We start from the raw sequence: 27,996 nt of genomic DNA on the forward strand, positions 1-27,996 counted from the left end.
ATCACTGTGCTAAATGGAACAGACTTCAAACAGATCTAGCAACTCAAGACTGGGCATCCACGGGGAGCTGTGGGCCATCAGCAGCAGCAGTATTGTACTCAAACACAATCTGTAAACTGGATAAAAGCAAATTACTGCGGATGCTGGAATCTGAAACCAAAAGAGCTGACGTTTCGAGTCTAACTGACCCTTTGACAAAGCTTTGACAAAGGGTCAGTTAGACTCGAAACGTCAGCTGTTTTCTCTCCTTACAGATGCTGCCAGACCTGCTGAGATTTTCCAGCATTTGCTCTTTTGGTTTCACAATCTGTGAACTGATGGCCCGGCATATCCCCCAGTCAACCATTCCCATCAAGCCAGGGGATCAACCCTGGTTCAATGGAGAGTGCAGGAGGGCATGCCAGGGGCAGCACCAGGCAGACCTGAAAACAAGGTGTCAACCTGGTGAAGCTACTAAACAGGACTACTTACATACCAGCAGCATAAGCAGCAAGTGATAGGCAGACCTAAGCGATCCCACAGCCAATGAATCGGATCCAAGCTCTGCAGTCCTGCCAATTCCAGTCGGGAATGGTGGTGGACAATTAAACAACTCACTGGAGAAGGAGGCTCCACAAATATCCCCATCCTCAACGATGGAAGAGCCCAGCACATCAGGGCAAACGATAAGGCAGAAGCATTCACAGCTGAAAATGTGTTGCTGGAAAAGCGCAGCAGGTCAGGCAGCATCCAAGAAACAGGAAATTCGACGTTTCGGGCACGAATTTCCTGCTCCTTGGATGCTGTCTGACCTGCTGCGCTTTTCCAGCAACACATTTTCAGCTCTGATCTCCAGCATCTGCAGTCCTCACTTTCTCCCAGAAGCATTCACAGCAGTCTTCAGCCAGAAGTGCCAAATAATTAATATATCTTGGTCTCCTTCAGTTGACCCCAGTATCATAGATGTGATTCTTCAGCAAATTCAATTAAAGTCATATGATATCAAGAAACAGTTAGAGGCACTAGATACCCAAAGCCCTGACAACATGCAACAATAGTATTGAAGACTTGTGCTCTAGAACTCACCGCTCCCCTAACCAAGCTGTTCCAATACAGTTACCACAATGTGGTAAATTGCCCAGGTGTGTCCTGTACACAAAAGGCAGGGCAAATCCAACCTGGACAATTATTGCTCCATCAGTCTACTCTCAATCATTGATAAAGTGATGGCAGATGTCATAAACAGTGCTATCAAGCAGTATCTGCTCAGCAATAACTTGCTCAGTGACGCCCAGTTTGGGTTCCCCCAAGGCCACCCAGCACCTGAGCTCATTACAGCCTTGGGTCAAACATGGACCAAAGAGCTGGATTCCAGAGGGGAGGGGAGAGGGACAGCACTTGTTCACTTCCGCTAGTTGGAGTCATACCTGGAACATAGGAAGATGGTCATGGTTGTTGGAGGTCGGAACATCTCTGCAGGAGTTCCTCAGGGTTGCGTCCTAGGCCCAGCCATTTCAGCTGCTTCATCAATGTACTTCCCTTCATCATTAAAGGTCAGAAGTGGGGATGTTCGCTGATGACTGCACCATGTTCAGCACCATTTGCAACTCCTCAGATACTGAAACTGTTCATGTTCAAGTGCAACAAGATCTGGATCATATGCAGGCTTGGGCTGACAAGTGACAAGTAATGTATGCCACACAGATGCTAGGCAATAACCATCACCAAAAAGGGACAATCTAACATCGCCCCTTGACATTCAATGGTGTTACCATCACTGAATCTCCAACTGGGGGGTTACCATTGAACAGAAACCCAACTGGACTCACCACATAAACACAGTGGCTACAAGAGTAGACCAGAGATGAGGAATGCTGCAATGAGTACTTCTTCTCCTGACTGCCCAAAGCCTGCCCATCATCTGTAAGGCACTCTCCATTTGCCTGATGGATGTAACTCCAATAGCTCTCAAAAAGCTTGACACCATTCAGGACAGAGCGGCCCGCTTGATTTTCACCACATGCACAAACATCCACTCCCCCCCATCACTGACGCTTAGTTGTAGCAGTGTGTACCATCTACAAGATGCACGGCAGAAAATCACCAAAGATCCTCAGGCAGCACTTCACCGAGAAGGACAAGTGCAGCAGATACATGGCAACACCATCGCTAGCAGGTTCCCCTCTGGCTCACTCACCAGCCTGACTTGATTTGATTTTGATCTTATTGTCACATGTACTGAAGTACAGGAGTACAGTGAAAATTGTATAATTGTATATTCTTGGCACCATCTTAGGTCCAAGTACTTAAGTACAGAATCAACGGAACAATCTAGAAAGAAAGAGTTAAAAGTTAAACATGGCAGTAAGTATATATAGCATAAAACATTTGAAATAAGATTGAAAGTTCTAATTGGAAGTGTATCGGCGTTCCTTTAGTATTGCTGGCTCAATATCCTGGAATTCCCTCCCTTACAGCATTATGGGTCTACCTGCAGCACATAGAGTCATAGAGATGTACAGCACGGAAACAGACCCTTCAGTCCATCTCGTCCATGCTGACCAGAAATCCTAAATTATTCTAGTTCCAGTTGCCAGCATTTGGCCCATATCCCTCTAAATCCTTCCTATTCATATACCCATCCAGATCCCTTTGAAATGTTGTAATTGTACCAGCCTCCTCCACTTCCTCTGGCAGCTCATTGCATACACACACCACCCTCTGCATGAAAATGTTGTCCCTGAGATCCCTTTTAAATTTTTCCCTTCTCACCTTAAACCAATGCCCTCTGTTCTGGTCTCCCTCACCCCAGGGAAAATACCTTGTCTATTCACCCTATTCATGCCCTTTGTGATGTTATAAACCTCTATAAAGTCACCCCTCAGCCTCTGACACTCCAGGGAAAACAGCCCCAGCTTATTCAGCCTCTCCCTATAGCTCAACCCTCCAATCTTGGCAACATCCTTGTAAATCCTTTCTGAACTGCAGCGGTTCAAGAGAGCAGCTGTCCACCATCTTCTCAGAAGTAAATAGGGCAGGCAATAAATGTTGGCCGAACCAGAGATATTCACACCCCACAAATAAGTGAAGAAACAGTTTGTATCAAGCCTGAAGAACCTATATTTGAGGAGTTTTGGTTGCAGACATTATGCTGCAGTTATACACAACCCTAGCTAGGCCTACCTCTGAGCACATCTGGACACGTCACCTTAAGAAGGTTGTATTGACCTTGGTGGGAGTATAACGTAGGTTTACAAGAATGATATGTGGACGTCAGGGTTAAGTTATGAGGAGAGATTATAAAAATGTCTCTAGAAGTTTGACGGTTAAAGGTTGATCAGATCAAAGTCTTCAAGCAGGAAAAGACAGGGCAGATTCAGATCCACTATTCCCACTGGGTGGGGATTCTTGAACAAGGGAATAGTCTGAGAATTAGGGCCAGAGTTCGTACAGGAGAGATGTTCTCCACACAAAGGGTGGGAGAGGTTTGGAACTCTCTTCCACAACTGATGCTGGATCAATTGTTAATTTTAAAACTGAGATGAATAATTCTTTGTTCAGCGAAGGTATTAAGGGAGCTGAAAATGTGTTGCTGGTCAAAGCACAGCAGGCCAGGCAGCATCTCAGGAATAGAGAATTCGACGTTTCGAGCATAAGCCCTTCTTCAGGGCTTATGCTCAAAACGTCGAATTCTCTATTCCTGAGATGCTGCCTGGCCTGCTGTGCTTTGACCAGCAACACATTTTCAGCTGTGATCTCCAGTATCTGCAGACCTCATTTTTTACTCGAAGGTATTAAGGGATACAGGCCAAAGGCAGGTAGATGGAGATAGGCCACAGATCAGCCAAGATCTCATTGAATGGTGGAACAGATTCAAATGGCCTATTCCTGTTCTTTTGTTCAAGGCACTCCATAAATTTGGAGGATGTTTTTAAATGGCCACAGTTCCAAACAGGGATTCCTTTCAGGGGTGATAAACTATAATAGCCCTCCTGCCTCTTCCTGTTTAAGAACAAAGTAGATTGGGGAAGATTAATTGACTTAGTTGAGTTTGCACATCCTGAAACTCTGAATGGACACTGTCATTGTTCCCCTTTCAGTTTTTTTTTAGATTACTTACAGTGTGGAAACAGGCCCTTCGGCCCAACAAGTCCACACCGACCTGCTGAAGCGCAACCCACCCATACCCCTACATTTACCCCTTACCTGACACTACGGGCAATTTAACATGGCCAATTCACCTAACCCGCACATCTTTGGACTGTGGGAGGAAACCGGAGCACCCGGAGGAAACCCACGCAGACACGGGGAGAACGTGCAAACTCCACACAGTCAGTCGCCTGAGGTGGGAATTGAACCCGGGTCTCTGGCGCTGCGAGGCAGCAGTGCTAACTGCTGTGCCACCGTGCCACCCACTGCCTGCTCATTTCTGCTTGGAATTTGAAGCTTCCCAGACTCAACATAATGAGTTGAACAATTCCAAAGTGGAAATTTTGCCCAAAATTTGTTTCCTCTCTCTCCCCCCTCCAAGTGAGTTTCTCTTGCTGTCTCTCTCTCTCTCTCTCTCTCTCTCTCTAGGGTCTCTTTTGCTCTTTTTCTCTCTCTATCTCTCTGTGGGCCTCTCTCTCTCTCTCTCTCTCTCTCTGTTTCTGTTTCTCTCTCACTCTCTCTCAGGGTCTCTCTCTCCCTCCCCTCTCTCTCTCTGTGTTTCTCTCACACTCTCTGGGTCTCTCTCTCTCTCTCTGTCTTTCTCTTTCGCTCTCTATCTTTCTGTGGGCTTCTTTCTCTCTCTATGTTTCTCTCTCACTCTCTCTGTGGGTCTCTCTCTCTCTCTCTCTCTCTCTCTCTGTGTTTCTCTCTCACTCTCTCTCTGGGTCTCTCTCTCTCTCTCTGTGGGTCTGATTTTTCCCTGTTTTTTCTCTCAGACACCAGCTGTTCATCAATCCACTACTCACACCTCCACCAGGCACATCTCTGCTTCCTCCCATTACCACTCCTTGGCCAAGTAACACCAAGCCATTTGTCAAGTGATCATTGCACACCTTCACTTTTGTTCTTTCTTTCTACACCCCCGCCCCCCGCCCCTCGCCCTTGAATTGCCTAAAACCTGTAATATCTCAAACTATTTGGATGAAGGGTCACAGACCTGAGATATTCTGCCGTTCTCTCTCTGCTGCCTGATCTCCTCAATATTTCTAATAATAGCTGTTCCTTTATTCCTAAGAAAAGTTGTACTTGGAAGAATTAATCTAGCAATGTTCCAAAGGTGACTTGAAATTGACAGATAATAGAGTTCAGTGTCTGAGTACCTTGTCACAATAAACAGGGGAAGTGACCTCCATTAGCCCTGCTCCTGTTGGGTCTTTACTGAGTTCTGTTTGGTGCACTGTGTTCTACACAAGAAGATATCACATGATAATGATATAGGATTTAGACAGAATGCAAGTCCACACTTTCAGTGAGGGCATTATTTCTACACTCCAAAAACTTTCCCACCCATTGATTACTCATTCCCCATATTTACGCGCACTATCTGGGCTGGCACAGTGGCTCAGTGGTTAGCACAGCTAACTTACAGTACCAGGGACCCAGGTTCAATTCCACCCTCAAATGACCTCTGTGTGGGGTTTGTACATTCTCATTCTCATTCTCAACTGCATGGGTCCCATCTGGTTTCTTCCCACATTCCAAAGGTGTGCAGGTTAGGTGGACTGACCATGTTAAATTGCTCATAGTGTTCAGGGATTATGTAGGATACAGGGATAGGGTGAGGGGTAGAGATGTGTCTGGGTGGGATGCTCTTCACAGGGTCAGTGTGGACCCGATGGGCTAAAAGACCTGTTCCTGTACTGTAGCGATTCTATTCTCTTAATTTATTTCCCTTGGTCATGGGGTGTGGGTGCCATCCACCAGGGTGCCAGCATCAATTACCCGTCCCTAATTCCCCAGAGGGCAGTAAAGAGTCAATCACATTGCTGCGTGTGTGGAGTCACATGTGGGTCAGATCAGAGTCAGAAAGTGTGGCACTGGAAAAGCACACATTCCTGATGAAGGGCTTATGCCTGAAGCGTTGACTCGCCTGCCCCTCGGATGCTGCCTGACCTGCTGTGCTTTTCCAGCACCACACTGTTTGACTCTGACTCTCCAGCATCTACAGTCCTCACTTCCTCTCTGTAGGCCAGACCAGGTGAGGATGGCAGATTTCCATCCCTAAAGGACTTTAGTGAACTAGTTGGGTTTTATAACAAGGGCTATCATTAGAATTAGCTTTTAATTACATGTATTTACTAGAGTCAAATGTTATAATTTACCATAGTTGGATTTGAACTTAACATTTCCCACGGCATTACCCTGGGGCTCAATTGCTCTGTGCAGTGCCACCATACTACTGCCTCTCCCTTCATCTAGCCATTGCCTATTCTATTATTCCATTAGGTCTCAGGCGTTAAGCAGCATTAGATGATAACGTTGGAGGTAACTCAGAGAAGGTTAGCGAGGATGATCCCGGGTATGGAGGGATTGTCTAATGAGCAAAAGCGACATAGCTTGGAACTCTACTCATTGAAATCTATAAGAACAAGAGGTAGTCTCACGGAAACATATAGGATCCTTAAGGGACTTGACAGGGTCAGTGCTGTGAGAATGTTTCCCTCCATGGGAGAGTCTAGGAAGAGAGGACACAGCCTCAGAATAAAGGGGTACCGATTAAATACTGAGATGAGGAGGAATGTCTCCTTTCAGAGGGTTGTGAGTCTTTGGAACTCCCTGCCCCAGGGAGCCTGTGTATATCTACGGCTGAGATCGATAGATTCTTGATCAGTCGGGGAATGAAGGGCTAAGGGGAAAGGGCAGGGAAGCGGACGTGAGGAATGTTGGATCAGCCACGATCCTATTGGATGGTGAAGCAGGCTCGAGGGGCCGAATGGCAACTGCTATTCCTGTTTCTTACGGTCACAGTGGCCTCTGGTTTTCCCTGTGTTTCTAGGGTTTAGTGTCTGTATTTTAACAGCAAGATGTGTTGAATGGTAAAATATTATGATTTATCTGATAGGACAAGCAAGGGATCCCCTGGTGGCTGGGACTGAGTTACAAAGGAATTTTTCAGTATGACTATCATGACAAAGTGAAGCCGAGGAAGGTAAGTGGAAAAGTCCGTGTAATACTGTATATTGTAGAACTTTGCTATCTCATTATGTCTGTTAATAACAATATGTAAATTCCTTAAATACAAAAACATTCCCCCTTTTTGTCAAGAATAGAATGAATCCAATCATATAAATTATTTAATTTGCAAACATATTGAGGGGTTTGTTGAAGTGATTGGAGCTTTGAAGATGTCAGTGCTGATTGTCACTCAGCAAAGTGTGGGGTCGCACAGTGGCTCAGTGGTCAGCACTGCTGCCTCACAGCGCCAGGGTCCCGGGTTCGATTCCAGCCTCGGGTGACTGTGTGAAGTTTGCACATTTTCCCCATGTCTGCGTGGGTTTCTTCCCACAATCCAAAGATGTGCAGGTTTGCTGAATTGCCCATAGCGTTACGGTGCATTAATCAGGTGTAAATATAGGGGTCTAGGTGGGTTACTCTTCGGAGTGTGGACCTGTTGGGCTGAAGGGCCTGTTTCCATACTATAGGAAATCTAATCTAAAAGATAGTGTTTGTATCCTGTTGAGGAAAGCCACGTAAAACCCAGGGGGGTTTTAAATATATTCATGGGATGTGGGCATCGCTGACTAGCTCAGTATTTATTACCCCTTCCCTATTGTCCTTGCAGAGATGGTGGGATCATATCAGTTAGGAGCAGGTGCAAGTCACTTGACCCACTGAGTGCGCTAGACCATTCCGTAAGGACATAGCTGACCCGATTACTCCATATTCGTGCCTAGCCCCAATGGCCTTTCCCAACCTCCCCTCCCCTAACTTATCAAGAATCCATCCACTTCTGCCGTAAATACTGAAACACCTGCCTCCAGACCTTCTGAGGAAGAAAATTCCAAAAAATCACAGCCCTCTGTGAGAAACAAAATTACCTCAGCTCTGCCTAAAATGGACAACCCTTTACTTTCAAACTCTGACTCCTAGTCCCTGAATCTCCCACAAGAGGAAACATTCTCTCCACATTCATCTTACCAAGATCCCCAGGATTCAGAAAAATCACCTCTCATTCAATTCAGTATTAATCCTGTTGTAGCCTGTCCAACTCTTCCTCATAAAACACCTGCCCATTCCAGGTATTAATCTGGTAAGCCAGACCTGAGCTGTGAGAGCTGCCTTCCTGAACCACAATGTGGAGGAGCTGGTGTTGGACTTGGGTGCACAAAGTTAAAAATCACACAACACCAGGTTATAGTCCAACAGGTTTATTTGGAAGCACTAGCTTTCGGAGCACTGCTCCTACAGCAGGTGTTCGCTGCAGTCCATGTGGTTTAGGGGCAAACTCTGAGGGCTGTTGGGAAGGGAGTTCCGAGATATTGACTCAGCAACAGTGAAGGAATGACGGTAAGTGTCAGAATGGTGTGTAGCTTGAAAGGCAACTTGTAGATGGTGATGTCCCTGTGTATCTACAGCCCTTGTTCTTCTATGGGGTCGTAGTCACAGATCTAAAAGGTCTGATCAAATGTGGACTGCCTCACTCCAACTTGAGCATCACACAGAGTGAGTCTTCAAAGTGGGGGCCAATAGTGCAAATACTGACGACCTGTGTCTGAACAGTTCCTGGTGTGCACACAATTTCTTGTGGAATGGTGTGTTTTGATTGTACCTCCCTAATCCAGCAGCCTAGGCACTGGGCCTTTGCTGGGCCAACCAACTTACTAGACCACAGGCAAGTCAATGCAAGAACACTTTAAAAGAGAAGAGCTCATCGTGACCTTCTCATGGCTCGTGGATGAATGACATTCCAATTGGACACCAAATCCAGGATTTCAGGAGGTCCAATCTGGGCAGAGTGTTACAAAATGGAACATAAATAAAGATGGAAGCAGACACCCTAGAGCAGAGCATGGGCTTTGTCTGTACCTTACTGCTACCGTGGATGAAAAATGGTTACAAATCACAGCAGTCAACTGCTGTATTTATTTTATGATCATGTGTCAGTCAAGCATGCAAGTTCTGATGAGCTGATTGATTTTTATTTGTGCTACTGACTTTGACCTACTTCAGATATATTTGATGAAAATTGACACAGTCACACACTAACACAGGCGCAGTCTCACACACACAACTACACATCTACATACAGAAGCATACACACAGACATACACAACCATCACACAGACATACTCGCATACAAACACATACACATTCTGCACAAAGACACACACTCAGACACACACACACACATCCCTAATGTACTTCCTATAGTTTGTGGTGAGGATGTGGTGACATATGACCGTGATCACTTTAACACAGGAGCTGCTTTTATCTGGAGCGATACAGATGTGTGTGGTGGCAAATCTACCCGGATTTATTGCTGAGTCATTTGGAACTGTATGGATTTCTTTCCAGCAGAGCGTATGGATTGTTATTTTATTCTTGTCGACTCACACAGCTCACTGGATTGGAGTTACAGAAATGGGATTCTAATTCTTGGAAAATTTGGAAAAATCCCCCAGATTTACTTTACTGTCAATGAATACATTGCCTGCCACATGTGGCTGATTGGAAATCCAGATGTGACTAATGTATTCACAAATAAAACATGAGTAATAGGCACCGTTGCTGGCCATGTGAGTGCAGTGCTAATGCTTGTAGTTTTTAAAGAGCATGAGAGAGTGGATATTGCCTGAGGCTGGGGATCTAGAACCAGGGTCACAGTTTCAGAACAAAGTGTCAACCATTTAAGAGTCAACTGCACTGCAATGGGCCTGGGGTCACATGAACACAAATATGCACACTAACTGATGCACACACCGTGACACAGATTAACTCACACACTCTCGTATTAAAGGGTGAGGCTCACTGAAGTGAACAGAACATCATCTGAAAGTGTTTGGCAAGCCCTTGCTGAGGAGAAAACTCGTCACTCAACAGTCTGTGAATCGTTGGGACTCTCTGGCCAGCGAGAATGCTGACTCCTTACAGTGTATCTCCACCGAAACGGATAGGTTTTGGATACCCAACAAATCAGGGGATAGGGGAATAAGGTGGATTAGATTTACTATGATTTTATTGAGTGATGGATTGAGTTTGAAGGGCTGAATGGCCTCACACTCCCATTTCTTATGTTCTTCCACACAATATATGAATGGGTTCACCATCCTTATTTGTACTGTGGTTGGTAAAAGGTAGACAGCGTGAATCGTTTGGATCGTTTCGAGTAATTTATTTACTTGACTGGAGCTGCTTGTGAAGTGATTAGACAAACACAGTAAACCATTTTCAATTGTAACCCTAACCTTTAAAACGACCACACACTTACTGACATCAGCTCTGTTTTGCAAAGGGCTTACCAAACACTTTCAGATGATGTTCTGATCATTTCAGTGAATCTTGTCCTTTGATACTGTCCATGTGACTCCAGACCCACAGCTATGCAGTTGACTCTTTAACTGCTCTCTGCAATGGCTAAGTAAGCTGCTCAGTTCAAGGACAATCAAGGATAGGCTTCACACGTGGCCTTGCCAGTGACACCCACATCCCTTCCAAAGATGGAAAGGAAAAGCAATTCCCCGACTGGTATCCATCAGTCTCAGTTTTAAATCTTCAGTTCACTGAGCCATGTTTACAAGGAGAGAGAGAATCTGTCAATTGCATTCATTGTCCAATGCATCTTGTTACATCATGCTGCTTCCAGATCCCCCCCTCCCACCCCCCACCATCGTGGGCAGTTTCCTTTGTTACATTGGAAATGGAACCCTGATAATAAGGAGCATGAAGGATCTCCAGCAGCAGCAGCAGACACGCACGGCTGTCGCTTCCTCTGCTCTCAAGACACACGACACCACTCCCCATTGATCGACCTACCACTCCTCCCAGGGAGATTGTGTAAACAACTGGAATTATTATCTTTGTTTTGTCTTCAGCACCAACCTGCAATTTCCTTCCAAGCCACTCGCCATCCTGACTTGGAAATATATCGCCGTTCCTTCACTGGGTCAAAATCCTGGAATTACCTCCCTAAGGTAACCCACAGCACACGGACTGCAGTGGTTCAAGAAGGCAGCTCACCCCCACCTTCTGGAATACTGTGTCCAGTTCTGGTCTCCCTGTTACAGGAAGGCTGTTATTAAGCTGGGGAGATATGAGAAGAGATTTACCAGGATGTTGCCAGGTATGGAAGGTTTCAGTTATGCAGGAAGTCTGGGACCATTTTCAGTGGAGCATAGGAGGCTGTGACGTGACTTCATAGAGGATGATAAAATAATGAAGGGTGTAGATAAGGTGATGGGCAGGTGTCTTTTCCCTAAGGTGGGCATTTCAAGACTAGGGGACGTATTTTTAACATGGGAGGAGAGAGATTTAAAGAAGACATGAGGGTCAAATGTTTTACACAGATGGTGGTTCGTGCGTGGAATGAACTTTCAGAGGAAGTGGTGGATGGGAGTACAGTTTAAAACACAGTTAGATAGGTCCATGAGTAGGTGTGGCATGGACCAAGAGCAGGCAAGTGGGACTGGTTTAGTTTGGGATTATGGTCGGCATGGACTGGTCGGACCGAAGGGTCTGTTTCTGTGCTGTATGACTCGATGAATTCCTAGTTTGGAAGCAGTTTCTTTGTTAAAATCTGGAAGCCTCCAAATGACAATCACGTGAACCTTGCTCCACAGGGAGTCATCCTGCTCAGAATCTGTGGCAAGAACTAAGACAATCATTTTGGAAGCAGATGTAGTGTAAGGTCTCTGGAGGAAGCAGTGATGTTGCCAAGGGAGCATCTTAGATCCATTAGTGCGTCTGGTGACTGCAGAAATGAGGCTGGGTTATGCACTGTGACATGTGATGAACAAACAGGAAGGTCTTTCCCTTCTGAAAGACTGAGGACGTTTTACACTGGAGATTGAAACTCTAGTGACAAAGGAGGGCGGGGGGAGTGCAGGAGGGGGAATGCGAGTGAGCTACTGAGGAGCATGGCTGAGAGCTTACATGAGAACTGAGTGCTTTTCACAGCTCTGCACAGAATATTGATAGACCTTTTTATAATCAGTTGTTTATTTAGGCTGTTTTTGAGTTGGCTGTACCTTGTCTGTCAGTCAGGTGGTGTTGAAAGCAACAAAAGGAAAGAAAAGCATGGATGTATTATAGCACCTATCACCTTGTGTGGTTAGCACTGCTGCCTCATTGCATCAGGGACCTGGGTTCAATTCCAGCCTCGGACGGTGTAGAGTTGGCACATACTTCCCGTGGAGATGCTGGGGATCAGAGCGAAAAATGTGTTGCTGGAAAAGCGCAGCAGGTCAGGCAGCATCTGAGGAGCAGGAGAATCGACGTTTCAGGCATAAGCCCTTCTTCAGGAATGAGGAAGGTGTGCCAAGCAGGCTAATAAAAGATAGGGAGGAGGGGCTTGAGGGAGGGGCGTTGGGAATGCGATAGGTGGAAGGAGGCTAAGGTCAGGGTGATAGGCCAGAGTGGGGTGGGGGCAGAGAGGTCAGGAAGAAGATTGCAGGTCAAGAAGGCGGTGCTGAGTCTGAGGGTTGGGACTGAGAAAAGGTGGGGGATGGGGAAATTCCCCTCCCCTCCCCACCCCCTCTCCGGCCTATCACCCTGACCTTAACCTTCCTTCCACCTATCGCATTCCCAATGCCCCTCCCCCAAGTCCCTCCTCCCTACCTTTTATTTTAGCCTGCTTGGCACACTCTCCTCATTCCTGAAGAAGGGTTTATGCCCGAAATGTCGACATTCTTCCCGTGTCTGTGTGGGTTTCTACCCAGTAGAGAATGTGGTGCTGGAAAAGCACAGCAGGTCAGGCAGCATCCGCGGAGCAGGAAAATCAAGCATAAGCCCTGCATCAGGAATGACCACTGAGTGCTCCGATTTCCTCCCACGGTCCAAAGAGGTGCAGGTTAGCTGGATTGGCCATGCTAAATTGCCCCGAAGTGTTGAAGGATGTGCAGGCTTGGTGGATTAGCTGTGGGAGATGTGAGGTTAAAGTGGGATGCTTTTCAGAGGGTCGATACAGGACTTCGCAGGTTGAATGGCCTCCTCGTGCACTGTGGGGATTCCATCATGGCCTCAGGCCATCCGGCTAATGGCATACCTTGGAAGCGTGGATCCTGCTATTGGAAACGGAGCAGCCAACGCCCACATTTCTGACAGCATTTGTAGGTCTACCTACAGCATGTGGACTGTAGCATCGGTTCAAGAAGGCAGTTCACCCCATCTTCTCAAGGGGCAACTAGGGACTGGCAATAAATGCAGAATGAACTGACCGAATCCCCCTGACTTCTACACTTCCTCATGTTTCAGTTCCCGGAACAAAGGGATGCTGTTGAACAGATGTGCCTTAATGTTGACAGGAGATCAAGTCAGCATGGGCTACGTTTCAAGGGAGGGTTTGTTTCATTCATTCAGTCATCTCAGACCATTTGTCATCACAGCTTAGTGTTAACAGTATAATGAAGAATGATCGCGCAACATAAATCACACAGATCTGCTTGCAAACACCTTCCATCTCCTGCCAAATGGCCAGAGCAAGGAATGACTCCTCCAGTCACAGAACTGAAACAGGAAACCCACCCTATGGAATAAATGGTAGTATTATCGTGCAATTTGCATTCAGTTAGAATTTTAATGAGAGATGGATCTGACTGTTTCAATTTGCATAAAATTATAAAATAAAGCACTTACATTTATGCAGAATGTCACAAAGCCCACCTTGGACTGAATTCTATTTGGAGTTTATTGACAGCAGTTATGCATGGAACCATTGAGTTAATGTTTTGTGCTAATGAATCAGTTTTGCTGGTTAATCAGCCTTTCAGGTTTGCAATGTGAGAAGCAGTTCCTTTCTGTTTTTTTAGCCTGGTGTTCCCTTGCAGCAGAAAACATTAAGCAGCAATATCATTACCAGTAATTTAACAATAATAAAGATAGTTCACATTGTGTCGACCCAGAGTGTGCTGTTTTTACAGTCAGACTTGTTCCTCTTACTGCAGTCTTTGCGTAATCTTCAGCCAATGGGCCCTTCTTCCCATTTCACCTTCGAAGCTGGGTTATTCAGCCATGGAGGAATCACTTGATAATTAGATTAGATTCCCTACAGTGTGGAAACAGGCCCTTTGGCCCAACAAGTCCATACCGACTCTCTGAAGAGCAACCCACCCAGACACATTCCCCTCCATTTACCCCTGACTAATGCACCTATTACTATGGGCAATTTAGCACAGCCAATTCACTTGACCACATCTTTTGGAGTGTGGGAGGAAACCGGGCCACCCGGGGGAAACCCACACAGACACAGGGAGAATGTGCAAACTCCACACAGACAGTCACCTGAGGGTGGAATCGAACCCAGGTCCGTGCGCTGAGGCAGCAGTGCTAACCACTGAGCCACTGTGTCGCCCCCATCTGTCTTACCCAAGTCAGCAGGGTGAACACTAGCTGTCTCCCTTCTCTTTAGTCCCGGTGGAGTGCAATCAATTACACGTTTGCTTCAACTGCAATAATTAGAGAGTGAAGAATTGATCTGGGACCAATCTGGGTAACCAGCAGCACTTGAGACGCTCATTTCTATCCAAGAGATGGACTTCACTTTCAACATTCGGTATCTGCACTGAATTGGAGACCATTCTGCTCAGCCCCAGAGGTTGCAGAGAGAGACACACAGGTGCTGTTGCTGCTACTTGCAGTTGCCAAACTGTCCAATCTCCTTCAAGCACCAGGAGGTAGCTCACTCACAGCTGCAGAGTTTACAAAAACAGAGACCGGACCTGCGTTATTTCACCATGTGGCTTCTGGCTCTAACTTTGAAAATCAGTACCAAGCCTTCGTACACTGAGACATGTGTTCCTCATCAGGCATGATGGAATGAATGTTTCGATGCGCTTAAATAACATACATAGCAACCAGCAAAACAGATGTGAGTAAACATTGCTGTCTATAGTGAAAAGGCAAAACAATGTGAGGAATTACTTTGCTCATGATTTAAAGGAATATCATTTTTAAATGGATTCAGGAGAAGATTCTTCTCACAACAAGCTGAAGGAAAGAGTCAATAATTGTTCTCATTCATCTTCCGCTGTTTCATTGAGTAAACTAATACTTTTTATTCATTTATGGGATATGGTCATTGATAGTTTGGGTGGCATCTGTTGCCCGTCCCTAATTGCCCCCTTGAGAAGGTGGAGGTGAGCCGTGTTCTTGAACCACTGCAGTCCATGGTGTGTAGAGACACCATAATACCCTTAAGGAGGTATTTCCAGGATTTTGACCCCAGTGACCCTGAAGGAATGGTGATATATTTTCAAGTCAGGATGGTGAGTGGCTTGGAGGGGAACTTGAAGGTGATGGTGTTCCCATGTCTCTGCTGTCCTTGTTCTTCTAGATGGAAATGGGTTTGGAAGATGCTGTCTAAGGATCTAGTGAATTTCTGCCGTGCACCTTGTAGACAGTACACACTGCTGCTACTGAGCTTTGGTGGGAGAGGGAGTAAATGTTTGTGGATGTGGTGCCAGTCAAGCAGGGGCTGCTTTGTCCTCGATGGTGTCAAGCTTCTTGAGTGTTGTGGAGCTGCCCCCATCCAGGCAAGTGGGGAGTATTCCATCACACTCCTGACTTGTCCCTGGTAGCTGATGGGAAGTCAGAAGGTCCTCACCACAGTATGTCTAGCCTCTATCCTGCTGTTATGTGTTTATATGGTGAGTCCAGTTAAGTTTCAGGTCGGTGATAATCCCCTTGGATGTTGATAATGGGCGGTTCAGTGATGGTAACACCATTGAATGTCAAGGGGTGATGGTTAGATTGTCTCTTATTGGAGATGACCATTGCCTGTCATTTGTATAGCGTGAATGTTATTTGCCACTTGTCAGCCCAAGCCTGAATCATGTCCAGACCTTGTGGCATTCTCCTGATCTGTTCCTTGTAGACGATGAACAGGATTTCGAAGCCAGGAGGTGAGTACACACTGCAGCATTCCTAACCTCTGAAGTGCTCTTGTAGCCACGATCTTTACATGGCAAGTCCAGTTCAGTTTCTGGTCAACTGTAACCCACAGGAACATCAATCATGGAGGAACAAAGGAACTGCAGTGGGCTGTTCGGTACGATCATTGATCTGTGGCCTAACTCAACCCACCTGCCTTTGGCCCATGTCCCTTAATTCCTTTGCTTAACAAAAATATATCCATCTCAGATTTCAAGTTAACAGCCGATCCACCATCTGCCACTTTTCATGGGAGAGAGTCCTTCCCTTTGGGTGTAGCAGTGCATCCTAATGTCTCTCCTGAATGGTGGAAAAGTTAGATTCTCTCTCATCATTCTCTCATTGTTTCATCATGAGTAATTGTCCTGTCATACAGCTGCACTATTCTCTTCAAAGATAAATTTTGGGATGATTTTGAAGCCATTGCCTCTAACAGCTCTCTCTCCTTTGCAGTGTTTTCCTGAGTAGCTTCTGTCTGCTGTGGAACCATCTGCAAACCCTGGACTGCTTTCCTTACAGTTTGATCAAATGATCAATCAGTTCCTTGGGCTTTTCTCTCTCTCACTTACTTACACTGTCTGCCCTGAGGCCCTTTCCCTGCATGAAATATTCAGTAATTTTTGACTTACAGACTCAGCAATCTTGTCGATCGATCCTGCTTTTCCTGGCGTAGGTAGATGGATGTTTATGCCGTTTTGAATAAATAAACATATCTGTACACTTATCACGCCAAGAATTGGGGACTGAGGGAAACAACACAGGAAACAGAAAATGTCACTGTCACCTTGCTCAGATGTACGCACCACCCAAACTTAGAGGTTGAGGGTTTTGTGATTCACAGTCTACAGGTTGAGGAGCCCAACAAACAGCAGGAATTACTGAAACCATACGTCAAGGTATTTTGTAAAGGCAGCAAGTCTTTGTCAGAGGTCCCAAATTTCACGACCACTGGCTTCGACATTGGATCAATTAACAGGCTAGCTCTTGACGGGCTGTTTTCTGAACTGGAAGATGAGGTCTTCACCTTGCATTTAATTTTATTGTCTGCTATCATGTCTGTCTGATGTTATAGTCAACACAGGCCCACTCCCACATCTGAGTTTAATCTGAGGTTCACCGCACCTCGGACAAAGGGGCAGAGTTGAGAGGGCAGGATCATCAAAGGAACCTCGGCTGTTGCAGGAAGTGAACACACACTGTCTGCATCACAAATCTGCCATCCAGCCAACTGAGTCATAGAATCCCTACAGTGTGGAAGCATGCTATTGGCCCATCAAGACCAGAATGGCTCTCTGGAGAGCACCCCACTCAGACCTATCTCCCCCCCCATCCTATCACTCCACATTCCCCCGCATTGCCCACCTAGCTTGTATATCCCTGGACACTATGGGCTATTTAGCATGGTCAATCCACCTAACCTGTACATCTTTGGACTGTATGAGGGGGAGGGGGAGGGGGAGAAGCTAGAGCCCCCAGAGGAAACACACGCAGACACGGGGAGAATGTGCAAATTCCACACAGACAGTTGCCAGAGATGTGAATTGAACCCGGGTCCCTGGCGCTGTGAGGCAGCAGGGATGTGCAGGTTAGGTGCATTAGTCTGGGGTAAATGTAGAGTACTATGGGAGTGGGTCTGGGTGGGTTAATCTTTGGAGGGTCAGTGATCTACAACACGGTGAGTGGTGCTGACAGGGTAAATGTGGAGAGGATGTTTGCACCTGTGAGAGAATGGAGAACCAAGTTTAAAAATAATGGATTGCCTGTTTAAGGCTGAGATCAGGGCGGCTGTTTAGGGCGGCACGGTGGCACAGTGGTTAGCACTGCTGCCTCACAGCGCCAGGGACCTGGGTTCAATTCCCGCCTCAGGCAACTGACTGTGTGGAGTTTGCACGTTCTCCCCATGTCTGCGTGGGTTTGCTCCGGTTTCCTCCCACAGTCCAAAGATGTGCGGGTCAGGTGAATTGGCCATGCTAAATTGCCCGTAGTGTTAGGTAAGGGGTATATGTAGGGGTATGGGTGGGTTGCGCTTTGGCGGGTCGGTGTGGACTTGTTGGGCCGAAGGGCCTGTTTCCACACTGTAAGTAATCTAATCTAATCAGACAAAAATATTCCTCTTTAGACCCCTCCTTCAAAAGACAGTTGAAGTGAAGTCTTTGAATCTTTTCAAGGCAATGATGGAGAGATTCTTGATAAACACAGGATGAAGTGGAGGGGGTGGGGGGGAGGGAGGAGTTGATTGGGTGGCAGGGGATAGGTGGAAATGGTGGGATAATGGGGAAGCCATGATCGTATTGAATGGTGCGGCCTGAGTGGCAGTTCATGTGTAAGAATGTGAAGTAATACACTTCACTCTGTTAGCAGGAGAGAAGCAAACCCGCTGTAATGCCGTGAGCACCGTAACTTTCTCAGAATCAAGTGTTAATGTTCGATAGGCAAAAGTGAGGCCTGCAGATGCTGGAGATTAGAATCTAGATTAGAGCGGTGCTGGAAAAGCACAGCAGGTCAGGCAGCATCCGAGGAGCAGGAAAATCAACATTTTGGGCAAAAGTCCTTCATCAGGAATGCCCCACCCCACCATTCCTGATGAAGGACTTTCCGATTTTCCTGCTTCTCAGGTGCTGCCTGACCTGCTGTGCTTTTCCAGCACCACTCTAATCTAGACTCTGTAATGATCGATTGCACATTCCAAATTGCTTTTGGATCCCAGTCCAGTCGCTCCAGTTCTATTTTAAATGCTCAGTTAGCCGGGCAGGGGGAGGTAACGTGGATCAAGGAGCAGGCTGGTTGAACCGTGCCCTGCACTCGTGTTGTTTTATGAATCTGGAAAGGAGCAGCCTTGCTGAAAGATGAGGCCTCCATTCCGGATGATTTTGTCAGGAGGTCACACTCATTACAGGCATCTGGAGCTCATCTCCTGCAGCCTCCTGCCCAGGAGTCACAGCCTGCCTTGCCAGGTCCCTCTGCCTTTGACACAGCCCCATGTGGTCTCAGCTGAAAATTCTCACAACACAAACATCTGGCGTGTTTGAAATTCCTGAACCTCCACAGTAATGGGAGCCTAAAAACCCTCATTAGCATATGTCCGTTCAGCAGTCGGCCAGAAATCCAACTCAGAAAGAAAATACTCCAGTTAAAAAAAAACATTTGGAAGTGAACTTTGGAAATTGCCACTCCGCTCGAGGAGAGAAGGCAGGTTTTTGTTTCTTTTTCGATGAGAAAGGTTAGGAGTAAGACTGTTACCTTGTGAGTTGGCACAGATTTTGGTTTATTTTCAGCTGCTCACAAGGGTTTCTGAGGAAGCTCCACCCTTGGAAAGCTTTTATTGTGTTCCCACTGGTTATATTGCTGCAAGCTGTAGTGCATGTCAGGAGCTATTGTAGATTAGTGAGCAGGAAGTTAGGTCCCAAGAGGGGCATGTGATTAAATGTCTTCTCATCTTTTACTTCCAGCGAGTTCAGGAGGATAGGAAATTATGTTCAGCCGTTCTCCAGCACTGAGTCACAGCTGCTTTTGCTTACTGCTCAGAAGCAAGGGTACAGTGCTCCAGGAAACCCCAGTGTTGCAGGAATCAAAAATGAAGAGGGAAAGCAGTCCACCAGAAGGGACTCTTAATCGCCGTTTTTAAAAGACCTCAGCAAAACACACCCAAAGTGTTTGAGCTGACCGTTCGGATTTGTTTTTCACTCTCTCCTGCGTCCTTGGCTGTGGAAGGAGAGGGGAAAAGTGCAGAGAGTCGGTGAAAGTGCAGACATGTGTATGTAAGGGACCTGAAGAGAGAGAGAGAGAGAGAGAGTCTTTATGTCTTTAAAGAGGGTTAAATAACGAGATGGCTCTAATTCTCGATTCTTTGTCTTGTTAAGATTTTCCAATGGAGGCAGTTGGAGAACCTGTACTTCAGAGAGAAGAAATTTTCTGTGGAAGTGCATGACCCACGCAGGTAAAGGAAAACAGCACTGCTATTGTTGATGAGCGGTGATCTAATTGGACAATGCCTGCTTTAATGTTCTTACTGCTGAAATAGCACGGAAGCGAAAAAATGTGGAATATTTGTAATCCTGACAATGTTTACAACTTGGAACATTCAGTGGAAAGGTGGGATAAAGCCTTGTATGAATTTTAAATTTAACAACAGCATTTCTTAACGTACATTAGATGCCCTGAGAGTGTACGATTGATCTGGAATATTTTGAACTAGTGAAGGCAAAAGCCAGTGGGAGGAGAAGCTGCTAACATTCCCAGCGAGGGGAAAGGATTCCTTTTGTAATGATCAAACTGCCATGAACAGTAACACTATACACCCTGAGGGTAGGAGTGAAAATCATGCGGTAACCTTGCTTTCTGTTTATGTTCTCAGGGCATCTGTAACTAGGAGAACCTTTGGTCACAGTGGGATTGCTGTACATACATGGTACGCCAGTACTGCACTGATTAAGTCCATTTGGGCAATGGCCATAAGTCAGCATCAGTTCTATCTGGACAGAAAACAAAGTAAGGTGAGCACAGCCAGATATTTCTGAGATTATGTGTTTCTGCCTTTTTGGACATAATATCTACTCAAGATTTTTTTAAAGTGGAGAATTCTATTTATAACTTAATGCACTATACTTTGTGCTGGATGTTGGAGTGCAGACTAAATTATTAGTTTCCACTGCCTCCCCTGCAGTCTGGTAGAGGCAGATTAAGAGCAAGAGTAGGCCATTCGGCCCCTCAAGCCTACACCACTATTCAATACGATCATGGCTGATTTTTTTGTGGACTCAGCTCCACTTACCCATGTTTTCACCATTTCCCTAAATTCCTTTATTTTTTTAAAAAAGTATCAGCCTTACCTTTAAAAGTGATTACTGAAGTAGCATCAGCTACTTCCCTGGGAAAGGAATTCCACAGATTAATAACCCTCTGGGTGAAGCAGTTCCTTCTCAGTTCCGTTCTAAACCTGCTTCCTCTCACCTTGAGGCTATGCCCTCTCAACCTAGTTTCACTTACCAGTGGAAACATTCTAATTTTATTTTATTGTTTCCCTTCATAACTCTATATGTTTCTATAAGACCCTCCCTCATTCTTCTGAATCCAATGAATATGATCCCAGTCTGCTCAGTCTCTCCTCATAAGCCAACACCCTCAACTCCAGAACCAACCGAGTGAACCTCCTCTGCACCCCCTCCAGTGCCAGTACATCCTGTCTCAAGTAAGGAGACCAAATCTGCACACAGTGCACCAGGTGTGGCCTCACTAGCACCTTGTACAGCTATAACATTATCTTTTAAACTCTTTAACCCTTTAGCAATGAAGGACAAAATTCCATTTGCCTCCCTAATTACCTGTTGTACCTGCAGACCAACCCTCTGTGATTCATGCACAGGGACACCCGGGTCCCTCTGCAAATCCGCATGCTGCAACTTTTTACCACTCAAGTAATAATCTATTTTGCTGTTACTCCGGCCAAAATGGTTGACTTCGCATTTACTAACATTGCAGTCCGTCTGCCAGACCTTTACCCACTTACTCAATGTATTCAAAGTTTGGGAGAAGATTTGTAGCTCCAATGCTCCTTGTGGTTCTGTTCGCCGAGCTGGGGATTTGTGTTGCAGACGTTTCGCCCCCATATCTAGGTGACATCCTCAGTGCTTGGGAACCTCCTGTGAAGCACTTCTGTGATCTTTCCTCCGGCATTTGTAGTGGTTTGAATCTGCCATTCCGGTTGTCAGTTGCTGAACGCTGCAGTGGTCGGTATATTGGGTCCAGGTCAATGTGCTTATTGATTGAATCTGTGGATGAGTGCCATGCCTCTAGGAATTCCCTGGCTGTTCTCTGTTTGGCTTGTCCAATAATAACAGTGTTGGCCCAGTCGAATTCATGTTGCTTGTCATCTGAGTGTGTGGCTACTAAGGATAGCTGGTCATGTCGTTTCGTGGCTAGTTGGTGTTCATGGATGCGGTTCGTTAGCTGTCTTCCTGTTTGTCCTATGTAGTGTTTTGTGCAGTCCTTGCATGGGATTTTGTACACTACATTGGTTTTGCTCATGATTACTGACAACTGGAAGCGGTAGATACGAACCACTATAAATGCCGGAGGAAAGATCACAGAAGCGCTTCACAGGAGGCTCCCAAGCACTGAGGATGTCACCTAGACAGGGGACGAAACGTCTGCAACACAAATTCCCAGCTCGGCGAACAGAATCCCAACAACTCAATGTATCTGTGTCCCTCAGCAAAGTTTCACAGTCCTCTGCACACTTTGCTCTGCCACTTGTCTTAGTGTCATCGGCAAATTTTAATACCGTACAAGTGGTCCCCAACTCCAAATCATTGATATAAATTGTAAATAATTGAAATCCCAACACCGATCCCTGAGGCACACCACTAGTCACTGATTGCCAGCCAGAATAGCACTCATTTATCCCCACTCTTTGCTTCCTGTCAGTCGACCAATCCTCTGTCCATGCTAATGCTCTACCCCTAGCACCATGCATCCTTATCTTATGCAGCAGCCTCATGTGCGGATTAACCTGCCTGACCAACATTCCCAAGCTCAGTGGCTGGCCTGGGCTAATCTTCGAGGGAACTGGGGTTTGTGGCCTCCAGTTTGCATGGGTCATTGGTGCTCTTCAGTGCCCAGTCTGTGACAATTTTCACCCTGGCATCTGCAGACCCCTGAAGGGCGGGTGGAGAGAGCTTGGTATGACTCTGCGGAACGATGTCAAAGTGATAGCAAGGATGGCCATGGTGTGAGGAAATACAAAGAAGACAGTGAATGTTTAACCAAGAGACTGCAGTGAGAAGCAATGCATTCACCTCCCTTAGTGGGTGGCACGGTGGCTCAGTGGTTAGCACTGCTGCCTCAAAGCACTAGGGAGCTGGGTTCGATTCCAGCCTCAGGAGGCTGTCTGTGTGGAGTTTGCACATTCTCCCCTTGTCTGTCTGGGGGTGCTCTGGTTTCCTCCCACAATCACAATGATGTGCAGCTTAGGTGGATTGGCCATTGTTAAGTTGCCCATAGTGTCCAGGAATGTGAAGGTTAGGTGATTTAGTCAGGGGAAATGCAGAGTAATAGGGTAGGGAAATGGGTCTGGATGGGGTACTCTTTGTAAGGTTGGTGTGGACTTGTTGGGCCTAATGGCCTGTTTCCACACTGTAGGGATTCTGTGATGAATTAATTAACTGTTTCTTAAAGTCTTGTAAAGAGTCACTTCACATGAATATTATATTGGATTATGATTTAAGTATGAGGCTTCATGATTCATAATCCATCTGAAATGAGACCTCCTTTCACCAAAGAGTTTCTGAGACTGGGTGATTCAGTATCAGTGCCTTGATGTCACATCATGAAATATCTGTCCTTGGGACAACGTGTCCCTGTTGTGAGTGAACAGCTTCAGGACTGGGGAAACCTTGAGGAGAATGCATTACCTGAGTGGGTTTTCAATGTCCATAGAAAATGTCTTGTCCTCTCAAGGGAATATGAAGGTATAGTGGATTCTCAGCAAGAGCAGTTAGGTCTGAGGTGATTCATTTCTTTGTTAACTATCCAGTTGAGAACAAGATTAGTCATTAATCATCAAGTTCAAACTGAAGAAAAATGACTTGCATTTATATAGCACCTTCCATGACCGTGCTCCCCCCCACCTTGCACCAGTTCCAACCTTCCAGCTCAACACCATCCTCTTGAACTGTCCTACCTGCCAATCTTCCTTCCACCTATCCGCCCCACCCTCCTCTCCGGTCTATCACCTACATCCCCACCCCCATCCACCTACTGCATTCTCAGCTACCTTCTCCCCAGCCCCATCCCCTCTCCCATTTATCTCTCCACTCTGGAGGTTCCCAGCCTCATTCCTGATGAAGGGCTCCAGCCCAAAATGTCAATTTTCCTGGTGCTCAGATGCTGCCTGATCTGTTGTGCTTTTCCAGCACCACTCTAATCTTGTATCAAAACACTTCCTAGCCAATAAAGACAGCTGTTCTTATGGAGGAAACACAATGGCCAATCTGCAGACAACAAACTCCCATAAGCAATAACTCAATCTTGACCAGATAACATTGCTTTTTGTGATATTGACTGAGGGACAAATATTGACTGGGACCCTGGGAGAGAACCTCCCTGTTCACCTTTAAAAATAGCACCACAGGGTTTTGTCTGTGTGTGCCTGAGAATGGAGGTCAGAGTTGAGTGCAAAATCCCACCTGAAGACAGCATCTATAACAAAGAAGTATTCCCTCAGCACTGCACTAGAGTGTCACCTTTCAATGATCAAATCTCCAATGGGGCCAAAGCTGAGCGTACTGTGGGATTGAGGTTAGTACACTGCTAATTCCTGACTGACTCTAATTATTCTTGTGCAGTGGTGATTGCAACAAAGTGGGTGTGACAGGGTGGATGTGGCTTGGATGTTTGCCCTGGTTGGGGAGTCAAGAAGCTGGGACTTAATCTCAAGACAAGGTTTAGACCATTGAGGACTTAGATGAGGAGGAATTTCTTCCCTCAGAAAGGGGTGATTCTTTGGAATTCTCTACCCCAGAGGGCTGTGGATGTTCAACCTTTGACCAGGTTCAAGACAGAAGTCGGTGGGTTTCTGGTGACTCAGGGATGTGGAGATGGTGCAGGGAAATGGCATTGAGGAGATGATCAACCATGATTGAGAACAGTAGAGGAAGCTCAATGGCCTTCTCCTTTTCCTAGGCAATCTTTGTGATCTCTATCGTTTGCCATAATTCCAGCCATTGATATGCTGCACTTTGCTGTTTAACCTGGGAGTGTGGATTTGTATAAGTTTCTCAGCAGGTGTGAGCATTAGGTTTATGCAGTGTAACCATTGAGGTTCAGCCTTACCCTGCCCTACCCCCACTCGCCTCTCCCCACCTACCCTCCCCCAATATAGCTTACAGTTTGAACCACGTCTATGTGATCGAGTCACAGAGTCATACAGCACAAAAACAGACCCTTCGGCCCAACCAGTCCATGCCGGCCATTTTCCCAAACTAAACCTCTTCCACCTGCCTGTGCTTGGCCCATATCCCTCCAAACCTTTCCTATTCCTGTCTTTTAAACGCTGTAACTGTACCCACATCCACCATTTCCTCTGGAAGTTCATTCCACACACAAACCACTCTCTGTGTAAAAAAGTTGTCCCTCATGTCTTTTTTAAATCTTTCTCCTCTCACCTTAAAAATGTGCCCTGAGTCTTGAAATCCTCCATCCTAGAGAAAAGACAACTACCATTCACCTTATCTATGTCCCTATGATTTTATGAACCTCTATAAAGTTACCCCTCAACCTTCTACACTCCAGTGAAGAAAGGTCCAGCCTGTCCTTTTTACTCAAATCCCTCATTCCCTGCAACATCTTGATAAATCTTCTCTGGATACTCTCCAATTTACTAATATCCTTAATGATGTTCTTGCTGCCAGTGTCCTGTCTGTATGAGACTGTGCTTTCAGCCTTGTTATTTAAAGCTGTTGTTGTTTTTTGCCAGTCGAAAATTCATGCAGCAAGGAGCCTGAGTGAAATCGCCATCGATCTCACCGAAACTGGGACTCTGAAGATGTCGAAACTCGCCAACATGGGAAGCAAAGGCAAAATCATCAGTGGAAGCAGTGGCAGTCTCCTGTCATCAGGTAAGACCCAGACTTCAACAAGGAATTGTTCATCCAGTCACCAGAGAAATAGAATTAACCTTTCAGATCAATGTGCCTTGGTTAGATTTGGGAAAATGTTTGAGGATATGTCGACAGAACTGGTCACCCATACTCACAGCATCAGCCACACAAAGACTCACGAGGCCATGACTGGTATCGTGGAATTTCCGAGGTAGATAGTCATGTTCATTAGGAGAAAGTGAGGACTGAAGATCCTGGAGGGTCAGTTGAAAAGTGTGGTGCTGGAAAAGCACGGCAGCTTCCAAGGAGCAGGAATGTCGATGTTTCGGGCATAAGCCTTCATTTGCAAGTGATTGCGACTGGCGATGAAGGCTTCCAGAAGGGTGTTAATGCATTGGAAGCAGTTCAGAGAAGGTTTACCAGACTAATACCTAGAATGAGCAGATGGCCTTATGAGGAAAGGCTAGACAGGCTGGGCCTGTATCCTCTGGGGTTTAGAGCAGCTGGAGGTGACTGCATTCATAGAATCCCTACAGTGTGGGGACAGGCCCTTTTGGGGCCAACAGGTCCCACACCGACCCTCCAAAGAGTAACCCACCCAGCCTCATTCCCTCTACCCTCTATTTACCCTAACTAATGCACCTAACCTACACATCCCTGAGCACAATGTGCAATTTAACATGGACAATTCATCTAACCTGCACATCTTTGGACTGTGGGAGGAAACCGGAGCACCCGGAGGAAACCCACGCAGACACAGGGAGAATGTGAAAACTCCACACAGACAGTCACCTGAGGCGGGAATTGAACCCGGCTCCCTGGCGCTGTGAGGCATCAGTGCTAACCACTGAGCCACCGTGCTGCCCAAACATTGAAATGTGTAAGATCCTGAGGGGACTTGACCAGGTGGATGTTGAGAGGATGTTTCCTCCTGTAGGAGAGTCTCGAACTTGGGGTCACTGTGTAAAAATAAGGGGTCACCTGTTTAAAACAGAGATGAGGAAGCATGTCTTTTTCTCACAGAGGGTTGTGAGTCTTTGGAATTCCCTTCTGCAAAAGGCAGAATGTTTAAATATTTTAAGGCAGAGGGAAATAGATTATTGGTGACCAAGGGGATAGAAGATTATCAGGGGATATGCAGGGATGTAGAATGGAGGTTAAAATGAGATCAGCCACGGTCTCACTGAATGGGGGAGCAGGTTGTAACCACCTGATGAAGGAGCGTCACTCCGAAAGCTAGTGCTTCCAATTAAAAGTGTTGGACTATAACCTGGTGTTGTGTGATTTTAACTTTGTACACACCAGTCCAACACTGGTGTCTCCAAATCATATCAAGTAGAGTTTTTAAATTTACCAAATCTTTACCAAGAACAAAAACAAAAAGGGAAAATGCTGGAGAAACTCAGTAGGTTTGGCAACATCTGTGGAGAGGGAAAGCACAGTTAATGTTTCGAGTCTGGTCACCCTTCTTCAGAATCTGCTGAGTTTCTCCAGCATTTTCCTTTTTTTGTGCCAGATTTCCAGCGTCTGCAGTATTTTGCTTTCATTAAGTGTCTTTTTTATGTATTCTTTTAAAACTTTATTCTCAAATTTATTATTTATAAATTGTCGCACTTGTGTGTTTTCCTCGCTGGCCTGTGTGATTTAACACCATGGAGAATTCCCGGTGATGTATGCATTAAGATGTCAACAGTATCTCAATCGATGACATTCTCACCTCTCAGTCACAAGGTTATGAGTTCATATCCGAGTGCAGAAACATGAGCTTATAGTCCAGGCTGACACACAAGGGAGCACTCGGCTGTCGTTTGATGAAACAAGAAACTGAGGCCTAATCTGCTGAATGTCCAAGATCCCAGTGTTTCTATTTGACAGGAAGGAGAGGGAAATCTCCCTGTGGCCTGGTCAATAATGCTGAACCAACGGCAACCAGGCAGCTTCTCTCATCTTATGTTTCATTGTTATTCATGAGAGCTGCCTGTGCATCAGTTGGCTACCAAACCACTTCACTGTGACCAGCTTTAAGACATCCTCAGATGGTGCTATTTAATTGCAAGTTCTTTCCTGTTTTCTTAAAATCATGGACTAATTCATGAAGAGTATGTTTATAGCTTCATTTTGTGCTTCACATTGAAGAGGTCTATTCCCTTTGATACGGATCATAGAATCCCTATAGTGTAGATGCAGACCATTCAGCCCATTGAGTCCACACTGACTCTCTGAAGAGCACTCACTACCCTATCACTGTAACCCTGCATTTCCCACGGCTAAGCCACACATCTTTGGAGAGTGAGAGGAAACTGGAGCACTCAGAGGAAACCCACACAGACATGGGGAGAATGTGCAAACT

General features: G+C 46.0%; 1 protein-coding gene across 6 annotated transcripts in view; it reads left to right on the plus strand.

The window, feature by feature from the left end:
- The window catches only part of frmd4a (FERM domain containing 4A), a 397,798-nt gene that overhangs the window by 292,708 nt on the left and 77,094 nt on the right, over positions 1 to 27,996 (plus strand). For 4 of the 6 annotated variants that reach the window (XM_060842610.1, XM_060842608.1, XM_060842609.1 and 1 more), the window contains exons 11-14: positions 7,031 to 7,117; positions 19,911 to 19,987; positions 20,405 to 20,543; positions 25,523 to 25,664. In XM_060842610.1, coding sequence (XP_060698593.1) covers positions 7,031 to 7,117; positions 19,911 to 19,987; positions 20,405 to 20,543; positions 25,523 to 25,664 — 445 coding nt within the window. Of the gene's footprint in view, positions 1 to 7,030; positions 7,118 to 19,721; positions 19,809 to 19,910; positions 19,988 to 20,404; positions 20,544 to 25,522; positions 25,665 to 27,996 lie in introns of those variants that run through there. The other 2 variants (XM_060842613.1, XM_060842614.1) reach the window with 2 other exon arrangements.

The sequence above is a fragment of the Hemiscyllium ocellatum genome, chromosome 23, assembly GCF_020745735.1.
Source record: "Hemiscyllium ocellatum isolate sHemOce1 chromosome 23, sHemOce1.pat.X.cur, whole genome shotgun sequence".
NCBI lineage: Eukaryota > Metazoa > Chordata > Chondrichthyes > Orectolobiformes > Hemiscylliidae > Hemiscyllium > Hemiscyllium ocellatum.